Here is a 14998-nt window from a genome sequence, read left to right as displayed (position 1 = left end):
TCAAGCGATTGATGCGGGAAGTCACCGGAATAGGCAAGGAAGAGGGGACGGTGCGGGAAGGGCGGCCGGGGATCACCAGAATAGCAAGGGGCGGGATGGGAGCTGGCGTCAGGAGCACGGCCACGGGAGGTGCCAGGGCGGCTAGTCGCTTGGGCGGGATATCCTGAGGTCACTTTCGACGGGCAGGCAAAACAGCCAGTTTCACCTCAGATCTGAGGCCTGAGGGCTTATCACATCAGATCATCACCTCTAATCTGAAGCAGACTGTGGGCTCGATAGGTGGCGACAAAGTGGAGTGCTTGGCCTTCATCGAAGGCAACGCCTTCGTGAGCGCGTCGGCGACCATGTCCTCCGTAGGGCAGTAAGTGACAATGATATTGCCGTGCTCGGTGTGATACCAGATGAATTGGTACCGGATATCGAGATGCTTCGTGCGTGTGTGGTAACGGTCGTCCTTAGCCAAAGCGATCGCGCTCTGGTTGTCTGAGTAGACGATCGTTGGGTCCAGCGGCATACGCCAGACCTCGTGCAGGTAGTTCCGCAACCAGAGAGCTTCTTTCGTGGGCGTGCACGAGAGTGACATATTCGGCCTCCGAAGTCAATTGCGCAACAATTTCCTGGCGTTTAGATGACCGAGAAACGGCGCCGCCGATAAGAAATGCGTGGCCGGAAATGGCTTGGCGTCCTTTGGTTGACATCACTGTGCGGTCCAGGAGGCGTGAAATTCACCTGGTCCAAACGCGCTAAATTTGAGGCTCAAACGTGTGAATAAACCCTGCTTACCGGTGTGCATCTCCAGTTCTCCGGGTTAAAGCATGCAAGCAAAAATCTCCTCACAAATCGAACGTTTCAACTGGTGTGTTCCCCAGGCAGCGTCTATGCGTACAAAAGCTGGGTACCGCAATTTTGCTGCCATCCCATGTGTATTTCTTGGGTGTTCAGGCTAAAATAGGCTAGACAGCCCCTACCATCCAGTAAAAACCATAATAATTGAGATTGGCTATTGTACATTATTATCGGGATCAACATGGCAGAGTAGAAGCAGTGTGGAGCATAGGTGCAACATGGAGGTGATTCCAGTGATGTGGATCATCAAGAGAGATCATCTTCATAAATCTGTTGACACACCTGGTGGCAGACAGTCTGATGACAGCGCTGCACAGAGCATGCTTGAACACACTGTATGTGAGTCACAAGACTGTTTAGGTGTCAAGATCATAGTTAGCAGAGTATACATGTGATAATACCAATGTGCTTACCATTCTCAACACCACTGTCGAGCACCAGATGTATGCCGCGTCATGTCTCCTTACAAGTAACCCTCCGTCTCGAGTTTTACAAATGTAGTCTCCTGATTAAACACAGATTATGTGCTTGTTGAGTACCTACTACCAGAGAGAGAAGGCGCGGGAACGGCTTACCAGGTGTATACTAGTAGTTTATGGTATTCGCAGGAGGGCCTGGGTGGGGGGCATTGTCAAACAAGAGTTGCAGAGGGAAGACAGAGGCACAGTACCTTGCATGACTCACAAATAGGAAGACTGAGAAAAAGTCTACATGACGATGATGGAGTGCAGAGTCAAGTTCGAACGGAACGCGCGTCGCAAGTCTGGAGGCAAGCTCAACAAGCGTGCACGCACGTCATGCCTTGTCCCGCAGATTTTCTCCCGACGACGAGACCAGGTGGGTTTCCACAGAAATTGTGTGTATGTTTACAGCACTCTGGTTATAGTACTCTTATTGGGTGTCCTGGGCAAAACCGCTGGTTGCGCACTTTCACCATGTCCAGCTCGGTTTCCAGGCTAATTTGCAAAAATCACTGGGCGCTCTGGCAAAATTTGGGGGTTCCTAACCTTCCAGTGCATACCGTCCGCATCAGAGTAACCCACCAGGGGCTCTCTGTCGTCGCCGCAGAGCGTGAGAGAAAGGTTGCGCGTGCCCTTCAGGTAAGCATAGATGAGCCGCAGCGCAAGCCAATGCTTCATACCCGGGTTCAAGTTCTCCGAGTACCGCGCGAGCTGCGAGACCGCATACGAAATGTCCGGGCGAGTAGAGATCGCCGCGTACATCAGCGCACTGAGGGCCTGAAAATACTGTTTGTGGCGCATAGCCGCAATCTCATCCGGGGTGGTCACGCAGTCTTCCTTCGACAACTGCAGGTGAGGGTCCATCGGCGCAGCAAGTGGCTTAATGTCCTCGAAGCCGTAGCGGCTCAGGATCTGGTTAATGTAAGCGCGCTGCGAGAACGAAATCGTACGCTTGTCAAGATCCCCCGAGATCTCAATGCCTAGGAGCCAATGGAGGTCTTGCAAAGGTGTCGCCTCCACATGCTCGCAGATCTTGCCGGCCATGAGTTCCAGTGTGTTCTGGTCTGATGCAATGAGGGCCAAATCGTCGACATAGGACAAGATGATAGCGATGTGGGCATCAGGTAGGTGACGATAGAAGACCGCGTGGTTGTGTTCAGAACGAATGAGTCCGACGTTCACAATGATTTCGCGCAAGACAAGCGCCCATTGTCGACCGGCCTGCTTGAGACCATACAGAGCAACCTTGAGACGGAGCTTTTGGCCAGGCTTGATGCCTTTGAGCTTGATCCATGCCGGAGGCTTGAGGTAGATAACCTCGTCTTCCTTGAGTCGACCGTAGAGGAAAGCAGACTTGACTCGGATGTTCATCTGACCGGCACGGTAACCACATCGTGCGGCCAGGGCAGCGTTCGCGCGGTGCAAATCCATCTTCGCAACGGGGGAAAAAGTGTTGTCGGCGAAGAATTTGATGCCTTCGACCTGCATGAAGCCTTGACCGACAAGTCGTGCACGGTAGCCAGTGATTTGGCTTGAGGTGTCGCGCTTCGTCCGGAGCTGATTCAGTTCGGCGGCCTAGACACGCGAACTAGTTATACCTAAGGCTCCAACCTTTTTGTTTGTTTACTGTGTATAAACGTTTATTACCGTTTACCATTTCCGTGTGTGTAAAAAAGTCTTGTAAACTCGGTGTAAATGTTTATACACAGTAAACAAACAGTTTCTTCTTGTCAACTGTAGAAGGTCCTATTGTTATACATTTGCAGTCTTGCTAACAGATTTGACCTGTGGTGAGCTGAAGAGTGTGCCTCACCACTCGTGCATTATCCTCGGGCAGCCTCTTTGGACTCCCGAGGCACGGCGGCTGCATCGAGCGCCAGCTGCACTGTGGCTGCCGCGCATATAGTCGCGACTCACTCCAGAGATACGACAGCGGTCATGCCAATAAAACCCATGCTGAGCATTGTCCAGAGGTGAGTATTACAGAGATTGAAATACTGTGTATGTGTTGACTGCTCCACTACATCCAATCTACTATAGACAACTTGAAGCTAGCCTGCAAGAGTGGTGTTATCCTGGCGCAGCATGCCACAAGCCTAGGTTTTGTTCAAGAGGGAGGAATAATGGTTCTGTCTTACTCATGGATGGCATGACGCAAGGGATAAGTGATGGTTGACCCTGGAAAAGACACGCTACCGAAGTCTGCACTCATGCAGCAGCTTTCTCTAGGTCACTTCTCAAAGCTTAACGTGAGTATTGTACCTGTACGACCAGTCCGTCGGCGGGTGTGACAAGTGACGGTCGAACACCAGTCTGGCGGGGCGGCGAGTTTAACCGTGACCTGTGACACCGGTCAAGAATGCGATGGTCAAACGGTGGCAGCGGCCCAGGTGTGACCCAACAGAGCAGCAACACGGACAGGAACAGTAATAGCGCTACGGAAAGCGCATGTAGGTGTCTTCTTGTAATTTTTGCACTGCAGGCCCGAAAATATCAAATATTGGTTTTAGCAGAAAAAAAATGTGGAAAGCGGCGGCACCCCTTGTGACGACGTAACCGCCGCTCTTGAGAGCGGCGGTCGGGAGCTATGTGACACGTGATGCGCTGGACTAATTGCACAGGTACAGTATACATTGTACAACCACGAGAGTACCAAGCTGAGATTTGCACCAGTCGCTAGCCCACTACCTGACGGCGATGATGGGATGCGCCGACCTCCTGAATCAAGAGTCAATCTCACATGCTTCCAACAAAGCTAGCTCCGCGGACACCTCTGTCACCGAGTCTGCCCTCGGGTACTATGCTACCTCGCGATGCTACCTTCACTGATTGGAACTTTTCGCGCGCCTTCAACGCTCTGCCACGCTGGGCCCGTTGAGGATATTGCTATGATATCTTGATTCTTGGGTGGGAAGTTGTGGCTTTGTCTTCTCGTGCATTAAGCGAGCGCCTCCGCATACATCGCGGCCGCGCCGCTATAGCATCAGCTTTTGTGCCCTCCTTTTCAGGCTCAAACCAGCACAGAAGGTATTTGTGTCAAGCTATAGGCTTGCACAGTTTTGTCAGAAGCTATTCTGGCACGATTAAACAAATACCTGTGCCAACTGTTTGTTTACTGTTTTTAAATTGTTTATAAATGTTTAGAACCGTTTACTGTGTGTTTACCAAAAAGATTTACACGTAAACTAAACGGTTGGAGCCTTAGTTACACCGGACTAGCCACTCAGAAGCGCCCATGAGTGGCTAAGACACTGAAAAGCCCAAAAAATGGTGCAGGCAGGAATCAAACCCGCAGCCTGAAAGTAACTACAGCGCGCTATACCACTAAGGCATAAGACCTTGCAAACATTGGGTTGGAATTGGCCTATAATACCACTTTTCCACCTTAAAGCCTTAGCCATAACATCAGAATATGCCTTTGTACAATTACATTCCATTGCTTTAATACATAATAATTAGCTAAAATATAGGACTTTGGGCAGCTAAGACACTGATGTGGCTAAGACACCAGCATGACTAAGACATTGAGACATTGAATATTTGCTATTAATTCCACTTGAGTATAATTCATCTACTCAGGTGTCTGAGCCACACTGGTGTCTGAGCCACACTGTGTCTGAGCCACACTGGTGTCTGAGCCACACTGGTGTCTGAGCCACACTGTGTCTGAGCCACACTGGTGTCTGAGCCACACTGGTGTCTGAGCCACACTGTGTCTGAGCCACACTGGTGTCTTAGCCACACTGGTGCTTTAACCATGCCATTAGAATATACATATGTACAATAAGCAGAATTAATAGCAGATATTCACTATCTCAATGTCTTAGCCATGCTGGTGTCTTAGCCACGCCAGTGTCTTAGCCATAACATCAGAATATAACTTTGTACAATTACATTCCATTGCTTTAATACCTAATAATTGGCTAATATGACTTTGGGCAGCTAAGACTAAGGTGGAAAAGTGGTATTATAGGCTAATTCCAACCCAATGTTTGCAAGGTCTTATGCCTTAGTGGTATAGCGCGCTGTAGTTACTTTCAGGCTGCGGGTTTGATTCCTGCCTGTGTCATTTTTTGGGCTTTTCAGTGTTTTAGCCACTCATGGGCGCTTCTGAGTGGCTAGTCCGGTGTAACTTAATAAGTTCGCGTGTCTAGGCCGCCGAACTGAAACTCTTGTCGTCCGGTAGACCCATTTTGAGCCAGTGACGCTTGCGCCCGTTGGTGGATACTCGTATGTCCACGGGTCATGCCCTTCGAGCTGAAAAATCCCATCCTCCATGACCTCCAGCCAAAAGGGAGCGTTTGGCCCATGCAGAGCTTCGTGGTGCGTCCACGGGTCGTAGCCGTGGACCTCCGAATGAGCTGCTTCGAGGTTCGCCTTCAGGACGTGCAACTTGTCATGAACTTCATCTCCAGTAACCGCAGTGTTGCCATGAATCGCACGGAGTCGCGCAGAGCGCCGCGGCTGAGCTGGCAAAGGTGCCTCTTTTTTTTTCCACATGTTTATAAAGGCCCGTACAACTATGAGGTACATGTAGGCCTACTATACTAGCTACTAAGTGTCCGATATCCATACTCCCCACCAGTTACCCATTGCCCTAGGCTGCTCGGTCGCAACACCACCCAAGTGGCATTGGCCTTGCACGGGCACCACACCAGCGTGATGAACCCTGGCTCTGGGACTCTGGCCCTAGCTGCTACTAGGTTTCCTAGTATACTTGCACAGTCCGTAGCCGCTGAGCATTTAAATAAACACTACCTACCTCTGGCCATCTTACAAAGTGATGACCGGTTCGAGTGTCCAACCTGACGTTCTGTTGACAAGACCTTCACTAGTGGTGTGTCACTGGTGAACCTTGTCTATTTGGTTGCCCCAGTCATCCACATCTGCGGGCGGCACCTTGTCATCCTCGACATCGCGCTGTCATCTTGGTGCCAAGGCATAATATTTGCCTCGGTACCCGAACTCCCTTGCGAAATCTTCTTCCATCCCACTCGATGGCATACCCAGCGACCAGTCGCTGAATGTTTTCTTGTACTGTATGATCAACATGTGGCTGTACCACTGGGTGAAGCAACGTTCAAGCACATCGGGTTTGGGAAATTCCTTGTACCATCTGTATTCGTCTACATTGGCATCGCCTTGTTCACGTGCTTTGTGGAAGTATTCCGCTTGTATACTCTTTTCGAGGTTTTGCACATATCTCTGACATACTTCCCTATGCCAGCATGTATGTGCCATCACCAGAGAAATTTGGAGCTTTTTTATTGCAAAAAATGCAAAAACAACTTGTAAAAATAAGTAAGAATATGTCATATTTTTTCTCAGTATCTGGCAGCCCAGTAACTCAGCAATCCGGCAGCCGAGCCGACTGTCCGCCAGACCGTCTATCAAAGTGCCCTGGGGACAGCAGCACCTGGCAGATAATCGGCTCGAATGCCGGATTGCCAAGTTGCCGGGCTGCTGGATACTGAGCGAAAAAATACGGCCTTTTCTTACTTATTTTTTCAAGCTTTTTTGCATTTTTTTGTGACAAAAAAGTCCCAAATTTTTCTCGTGCATTGCTTTCCAGATGTGTACTGACTTTGTAAAGTCGAGGCCCTTGCACTCGTCCTCCAATGCTTTCTCCACAAGGTCTGACCATTCGAATGTGGCCACCATAGGATTGAGTCGGATGAAGTGGTAAACGTCATCCCAATCCTTCCCCATAACTCTCTTCTTTGTCTCCAGGTTGTCGTGCATATCAATTAATGCATCAGCTTGTTCATGTTTGTTGTCTGCTCATAGGCGGAGATCCTCTATCTCCCACATTTCCCAGTCAAATTTGAGTCTGTGGGATATGTGTTTGCCATCATACTTTGGGTCATCTCTAATGGACTTGTCCTTCCAGTAACCCCAATCCCATTCCTTACACTCGTAAAGGATGTGATCCCTAGTCTCGTCAATTTCCTTCTTGTCAGTGTGCCAGCAGTACCAGCACTTCAACGGTCCGTCCAAGTTGAATTTCTGCCTGAAAGCACCAATAGGTGCGTGTCCAGACATAATGCGTGTAAGCCTTGCCATCTCTCTGTTCTTGTTCCCTGGTCGCTGCAGGAACTAAGAGTCGGGCGTGTGTTTAATGGGTTTGGCCTGCTTGGTGTCATCGCCACCAAGCAGGCCATGTCCCCTGTACTTCTCGTCCGTTACGATGTGTGTCCTCCACGTTGTTACCTCTTCCTCAGTGATGCGTTGTTTAGCGTACGCCCACAAAGTGGTGGAGGGCTGATGAAGCTTCACAGCCTCTTTCACCTCTTTGTTCAATTCTTCATTGTATTTAATCTCTACATGGCTTGGGCACCAGTGGATGAGAATCTCATTCCGTTGGTCCTTTTCAAGCCATGTTATCATTGCTCTGCATGCAAAGACTGCCACTTATTGAGATGGTCCAGTCCTTGGGTCTACTATACATAGTAGTGCTCCTTTGTTGTCTCCACAGACATGCAGCTGGGTACGGTCTCCCATGCCTCTCAATGCCTTTGTAATTCCTATGGTTAGGGCGACCATTTCTGCATCAAACAGAGTGGCCTTAACCACTCCGATGCGCAGTCTGGTCTCTTTTAAACTCGCCTGATCATCATGTTTCACGATAATGGCAGCCGCCCCCGTGTTTATATTCCTGGAGCCTTTCCTGGTGGATTCCTTGACCTGTGATCCATTGGTAAAGATAGTGGAGGCATTCATATTTTGTAGTGCCAAGTTAATTGTTGGTAAGAGCGAATTATCCGTCCACTCCTTGAATTCATCAGACCCATCTTTCTTGGGTGCAGCATCTATATTCATGGTGATTATATCCTCGTATACGTCAAGTAAGCGACTACCTGGCTCTACTTCAATGCTCATGGTGTCGAACTCCTCCTCTGTTAGCTGCATATTTTTATGCAGGTGCACGATGAATGTGTCTGCATCTCTGGTCTTGGTCTGTCTGAACAGAAATGGAGCAGTAATGTCCGTTACGGTGAGGTCATCATCATCGTCGTCAAAGCTCTACAGACGAGGTATGTGGGCGAGGATGGGTTGTCCACTATGTAGCTTTCGCACTCGTAGAGCAGCCCTTTTCATGAGCTTATCTACATTTCTTTCAATGGGCATCAAGCCTGCCGCTATTTCCAGGAATCCGCGTGGTGTAGTGCGGAATGAGCCAGTGATCCAGCATGCCGCTCTCATTTGAGCAGCCTGTAGTTCCTTTTGGATTCACTTAATGCCTTTCCACTTCGGTTTCCACCAAAGGTGCGTGCCATAGGTAATCACCGGCACAACATTTGAGATATAGAGGCGTCACTTGTCCTTGGGGCTAAGTCCTCGTGATGAGTTACCCAGCATTCTCAGTGTCACCAGGGTGCTCATATCCTTGGTGGCAAATTTCTTCATGTGCTCGCGGAACATGAGTCGTGGGTCTAGCATGAATTCTAGGTATCTCATTGAGCTCTTAGGTTTGATCTTATACATGCGGACTTCGTCTCGCACCAGGAGTTTTGGTCCTAGCGGTTCATCAGTGGACCACCATTTTTTCTCTTTATCTCTGCATTTTCTGATGAAGTGCATGAGCTTTAACTTATCTGTCTCAACAGATAGGCCAATCAATCCAAGGGATGTGACCAGTTTTTTGTATAGTTCCCTGAGCAGCATGTTATTGTACAGTAACTGCTCATATTCACTTTCTGGTGAATTGCCACTTAGCTTGCCTGCAACATGAATCAATCTGTCATCTACAATGAATTGGACAGTAGAGTATCCGCTAGCTTTAAGTTCTTTTTTAAACCACGCCATTTTAACGGTGGTTGGTACACCATTAATTTCTACAACGATGTTCTTCACTACGGGCGCCACGTCATGTATGGCCAGTGCGATGTACAATCCTGTTAAAATCGGAGATAGGCTCAATCCTTGTCCTACCCCCATGGAAAAGTCCATAGGTTCCAGTATCCGTCTGTTAAACATGAACCTGGTCTATCTATTTTTGACGTAGCTTTCAAAGTATGTGCATAGCTTGGGGTCAAATCCCTGTTTTGCCATGATTTTCAAGATAATATTGTGATTAAACGACGGGAAAAATTGAGCGACGTCCAGAAGGACCGCCAACAAATTCAGCCCCTGTTTCCACATCTGCTTAATGTTATGCACCAGCTGAATGCCCGCATCCTGCGTGCTATGTTGAATTGTGCTGCCGAACTGGCATGGGTGTAGAATTCCATATCTTTGTCCCTCGAACTGCATGCGACGTGCAATTATCTTCTCCATCGGCGTGCCCAAGCAATTGAGCAATACGATGAGCTGGTATGCTTTCGCCTTCGTGTAGTCTGGCCTATTAGGCTTGGAGAATACAACTGTGTTTGATACTTTAAATATTTGTAGTTGTGCGCCATGCTCTATGCACGCGTTATAGTATGCCACAATAGGTCCCTCGATGTCCCTCTTGTCAGAGGTCTCCGGGTTGTTCTGCGGCCCGTTCTCATCCTTCAGAATTCTCTTTGACCAGAACCAAGACATGTTGTCTGGTCCCGGCGCCAAAAAATTACTAGTGTCCTGAAGTCCTTCACGTAATTCCTTGCGCAATATGCGTTGGAATTTCCGTGTTGGTTTCTGTTCCATCCTAGTAATCAATCGGTCATCAATCGGGGTAGGGTTGGACAGTGTAAACTGTTCATGTAGGATCTTGCCTACTGTGTCATGTCACAAAATCCTAAATTGCCTCATGAGATAGCTGCCTCGAGCTGCCTCGGCACTCCCAGCTGAAGCCTTGTGATGCCATCATGAGTGCTCCCTGAGCCAATGAAAAGACTTTGTGGACACCTGTGAGAACAAAATACCCTTCCGGGAAGGCTTCCCACGGTTAATCTAGCTCCCTCGGGCTCGCTTAAGCGCTTCTCGTGTGAATCTCATGAGAATAGTGTTTGCCTCACAAGGCATCGTGAGCCAGCGCTAGTCCATCCCATTATGAGGCATCACATTGCCTCATGGGTCGGTGATAAAAGTTGTAACACAGGATCGGATGCAACTTGTCCCTGACTACCTGTCAGGACCATGTTCACTTCTTGTCTCCTAGGTTTGGTCCACTCCACCATATCCCAGATACGGCTGAAGTCGGTCTTTTTCATAATTCCTTCGAAGAACTCTTTCTTCGCTTTCTGGGCCGCCCCTTTGAGGGCCTTACCCCTGAATTTGACTTCATTTTTCAGGTTGTCTATTTTTACTACTTACTGTGTCAGAAAAAAAAATGATTATCTCGTGGCGTCTAGATAACTCATGAGGCTTGAGAACCTGAGGTCATCATAAGAAGAGGGAAATAGTTCGTAATTGGTTGATGAGTCGCCTGTGATCATCATGAGACGCTAGGCAGATCTCGAGATAACACTCTGAGGAAAAACTTATCTCAAGATAACCTGATGAGGCGAGAGTAATCACGAGAGATCATGATGTCGAGAGAAATCAAGTGCAGTCATGAGCGATTAAGAACACACAAGATGAAGGTAGGGTTATTTATATTTTGTTTACATACTAGTTTACATGAGCTTCATTTACTTACTCGACTCGCCTACACTACTTATTACTCTATTCACTGGGCTTACACAAATCGCTTATTGCTATTACTAGGCCGCTTACGCTGTTCGCTACTATAATTACTCACTTACCTTTTATCATTCAACCAGAGCTGCGTACAGAGGCTGCGGTCTCCGTGCTTTGGTGAGTAGGACCCAAATGCCACACGGTCCCTTGTATCAGCTGTGCGGGTGGCTGCGACAGGGGAGGGACATGCTCGGTTGTTGGCCAGGCAGCCGTGCTTACGCCACATGCACGACCATACCTGGGAACAGCGAAATCAGCATCAGAGTCATCTATATTACACCATTTAGCCTTAGGTGACATTTCCGATGAAGAAAGTATTACAAACCTTCGAAGACTGCAGTGCCGAAGGCCCGGTAGAAGGGGGAGGCAAAAGTGTTCGGCAGCTTGGAGAACTGGCTGAGAAAGCAGCTCAGGAAACAGCACTCAGGTTCTGATGAAGAAAGACGGCCACAGGAGGGGAACCTGGTCAGTCAGCCTCGGTGAATGGCAGGCTCTGGCCCAAGGTTTGTCAACAACCTGCTGCCGCGCTTCAGTGCATTGCAGCAGCAGCTTGAGCTCAGCGATGACGAATCAAGTGAGGAGGACTTGCCGCTATCAGCCGCGCAGCGCAGCGGACGGCATGTACGGACTTCACGGGCCTGCAGGTCCGCGCTGAGGACTCATCTGACAAGGAGCGGCCGCTGTCGCAGCTGCTCGACAAGACGAAGCAGAGGCTGCCGTCGCTGACGCAGAGCCGGGGCACGAGCCTGTTCGCTCCGATTGGGAACATCCTTGGCGATGCATTCAAGGTGCGCAGCAGTGGCAATGGCGAGAGCAGCGAGGACGAGGATGGCAAGCCCCTGGGTCTGCGCGCGTTGCGGCCCTTCCCTACATCATTACAATTCCAGAGTGCGGTGGGCGGCGGGGACGAGGACGACGAGGGACCCCTTGCACTCCATCTGGAACAGATCCGCCGCTCGCAGTTCTTTGCCTCAGCTGCACAGCAACAGCAATGGTAGGTGATAGTGACGAAGGAGTCGGAGATAGAGTCCGCGTGGTCACGGTGGACGTTGATGGGGATGGGCCTGCTGTGTGGAATGTTGGCGTCGGTGCTAGAAGTCATGGTGACGAAGAGTGCGGTGTCGAAAGCGGGCAAAGAGTGGGCACAGACAGAGGGGAATTGTTGGGTCTGTCAACCCATTGGGGTGTGGGAGAAGTTCGCACTCGGCGTGTTGAGCTGGGTGGAAGGGCCATGTCAACAGAGCTGATTGGACGGCGAAGACTGTTGAGGTCACGGTGGCTGTCGGGACGCGTCGTCAGCACAGCCCACGTACCCGTCAGGTCTGTCAACCCATCGGGGCGTGGTGCACTGAGCAATTCGCACTTGGTGTGTTGAGCTGGGTGGAAGGGCCGTGTCAATGGAGCTGATTGGACGGCGAAGACGGTCGAGGTCACGGTGGCCGTCGGAACGCGTCGTCGGTGCAGCCCATATACCCGTCGGGTCTGTCAACCCATTGGGGCATGGTGCGCTGAGTAGCCTGCACTGTGCATGTTGAGAAGGCTGTGTAAGAGCTGATGGCGAAAACCATCGAGGTCACGATGGGTGTTCATCGGGGCGTGGTGCACCAAGGCTGCATGTTGAGAAGGCTGTGTCGACAAAGCTGAGTGGATGGCAGAGACCGTTGAGGCCGTGGACACATCGTCGGAGTAGCCTGCGCACCTGTTGTATTTGCCAACCCATCGGGCCATGGGACGCTGGGTAGCCTGCCTCAGCGCACTGAGCCATGCCGAAGGTTGTTGAATTTGGAGGGCTAGTGGACACTATTGAGGCTGCTTTAAGTAAACAATCAAAAGTACTTACCTGCTTTACGTGCTAGTATTAGCCACACTTTGCAAATTCTCGAGTGAGAGCGATGGTGGGCAGAGAATGGCTGCAAGAGCCAGGAAGGTAGAGAAGTAGTCACTGCGAGAAAGATGCATGCCGGTAGAAGGCCACGAGCGCGGGCCCTTCAAGCCAACAATGCATCTGGGCAGCTGGAAGAGGAGTGTGCATCTGCACTGGTGGGCAGAATTAAGAAGGGAAGGGCCAGCAAGTTGAACATTCTGCGCACCTAAATGAGGCGGGAAAACCAATGGTTCAGGCCATCTGATGGTATCGAGATACCTCATGAGACGCACGTGAGAGCGCAGGGCATAATGGGACCAGCATAAATAGGCCATAGTGCATGAGATACATGGGTACAATGAGTATGAATCAAGTGTGCTTTGTAGTAGTAGCTCGTGTAGCCCGTCCTGACCCCTTGTTGGCTTGCTTATTAGCTGTCTTCTTCAGCTTAGAGGCTGGCTTAAGAGCTGGCAGTTCAATCACATCTGCACTTGTGCATGCAGGTGAAGAATTGCCGAGCCCAAGTGCGGCAAGGCCGGCATCCACATGCTGAATATCGGCAGCAGCCTCATTGTCGGATACCTCTGGAGCCACAATGGAAGGTGGAACTCAATGTCGAGACAAAGAGCTTGAATGTGAGTTATGATTTGAGACTGGCTGCTGCGCTGAGGTGATTTGATGTGAAACCTATCAAGGGTGTTATTGGACAAAAACAAATTCTCACCTTTGCACTAGCTGCAAATTTTTGTTTTTGATGTGCGTCTAGGATTTTGCGTGCGTGTTTGTGCACTTTCGTGCATGTTCGTGCGTGATGATGCGCGTTTGGTCACTAACGTGCGCCATCGTGCACAAAAGCTCATGTTTGTGCACTTTCGCGCGCGAAAGTGTGCATCTGATGAGCTACGTATTCATTTTGTCACAGTTTCATTTTGGCTGGGTGCTTATCTTTGTGCACCTTCGTGCGCCTTCTCGCACTTTCGCGCACTTTCGTGGACTCGACGATTCAAATGAGATGCATAATCATGAAAATGAAAGCCAATTGCTAACTTACACCAAACTGAACAATAAAATGAATGCACGAACGCAAGCGAACATGCACGAACACGCACAAACGCGCACACATTAGCGCCATCACCAATCTCAAAGCAGGGCATAACGAAAACCAAAGCTCAGCAGCATGCACGATCGTGTACGTTCGTGTGCTTTCGTGTACGTTCGTCCACTTTCGTGCACAATCACACACATTCGCCCGCTTTCGTGCACTTTCGTGCGCGTTCGTGCGCGTTCATTCACGTTCACACACTTTTGTCTGCCAAACTGTACGTAAAAACTACGCCAGCCCCAAATTCATTTTTTTGTCCAATAGCAACCTTCATAGAAACCCTCTATATGGACGACTGAGACAGTGGTGATGCGGTGGCAGGTGCACGTGGCACTTCATTCGAAGGCAATGTGCTGTGAGAAGTATGGAGACCGACCGAGGAATGGGACAGTGAGCGAGCAGAGGCTGGAGCCACAAAAATTGCAGGGGAGCCGAATCGTGATGCTGATGAATGGTTCAGAACATGGGGTGCATAGGGGCTAACGTCTTCTGCAGCGCCAGATGGATCAGCCGCACCAATGATCTCATCGAGTTCTTCTCTGTTTGCTGCAGCCTCAGCTTCATCAGCCGCTGCTGCTGCACATTCATGCTCTAAGAAGTTAGGTTGCTTGTTCTCTAAAATAATCCTGTCCAACCACCTGCAAAGTTTAAGGAAGACAGGTCTTTCCCATGACTTCATAAGGGCTTGGTTCAGGTAGTTGCAGTGCGCCTCGGGAGCAAAGTTGTCGGGATCCACCAGAGTATCGCCGAACCTAGCGGAAGCTGAGTACCAAAACCGAATCTAGACAGATTACCTCAGAGTCTAGCTTGAATAATTAGAAAAATACAGTGGATGCACTTACAGACACCAGAGTAAGAGCAATTGCGGCTGTGGGTACTGTAGTAACACCATTGAGAAGAGTGCCACCCTTTGCTCGCTTTTTCGCATCCCCTGAGGCACTAAAAAGCCAGTCCCGGAGTATCTGTATCACGAGATAGCGATGAGTAAATCACACAGGAAAGCAACTCACATATGGCAGTGTTTTAATATAGCCAAATTTTGTCTTGTCAGATTTGTCCCCATTAGTGATGTGCGGGCCGGGCCTCAAAGCCTGCGAGCCCGCCAAGCCCGGCCCAAAAAGC

General features: G+C 49.7%; 1 protein-coding gene across 1 annotated transcript; it reads right to left on the bottom strand.

The window, feature by feature from the left end:
• Positions 1-14159: 14159 nt before the first annotated feature.
• Positions 14160-14768, bottom strand: PHACADRAFT_33519 (uncharacterized protein; the record flags this gene model as incomplete). Its single annotated transcript, XM_007402040.1, has 2 exons — positions 14160-14628; positions 14719-14768. 2 exons carry the CDS (start codon positions 14766-14768, stop codon positions 14160-14162), a joined length of 519 nt encoding a protein of 172 aa, XP_007402102.1.
• Between the last annotated feature and the right edge of the window lie 230 nt (positions 14769-14998).

The sequence above is a fragment of the Phanerochaete carnosa genome (assembly GCF_000300595.1).
Source record: "Phanerochaete carnosa HHB-10118-sp unplaced genomic scaffold PHACAscaffold_16, whole genome shotgun sequence".
Taxonomy (NCBI): domain Eukaryota; kingdom Fungi; phylum Basidiomycota; class Agaricomycetes; order Polyporales; family Phanerochaetaceae; genus Phanerochaete; species Phanerochaete carnosa.
The sequence above is the reverse complement of the archived record's forward strand: the minus strand, read 5'-3'. Positions and strand labels throughout refer to the sequence as shown.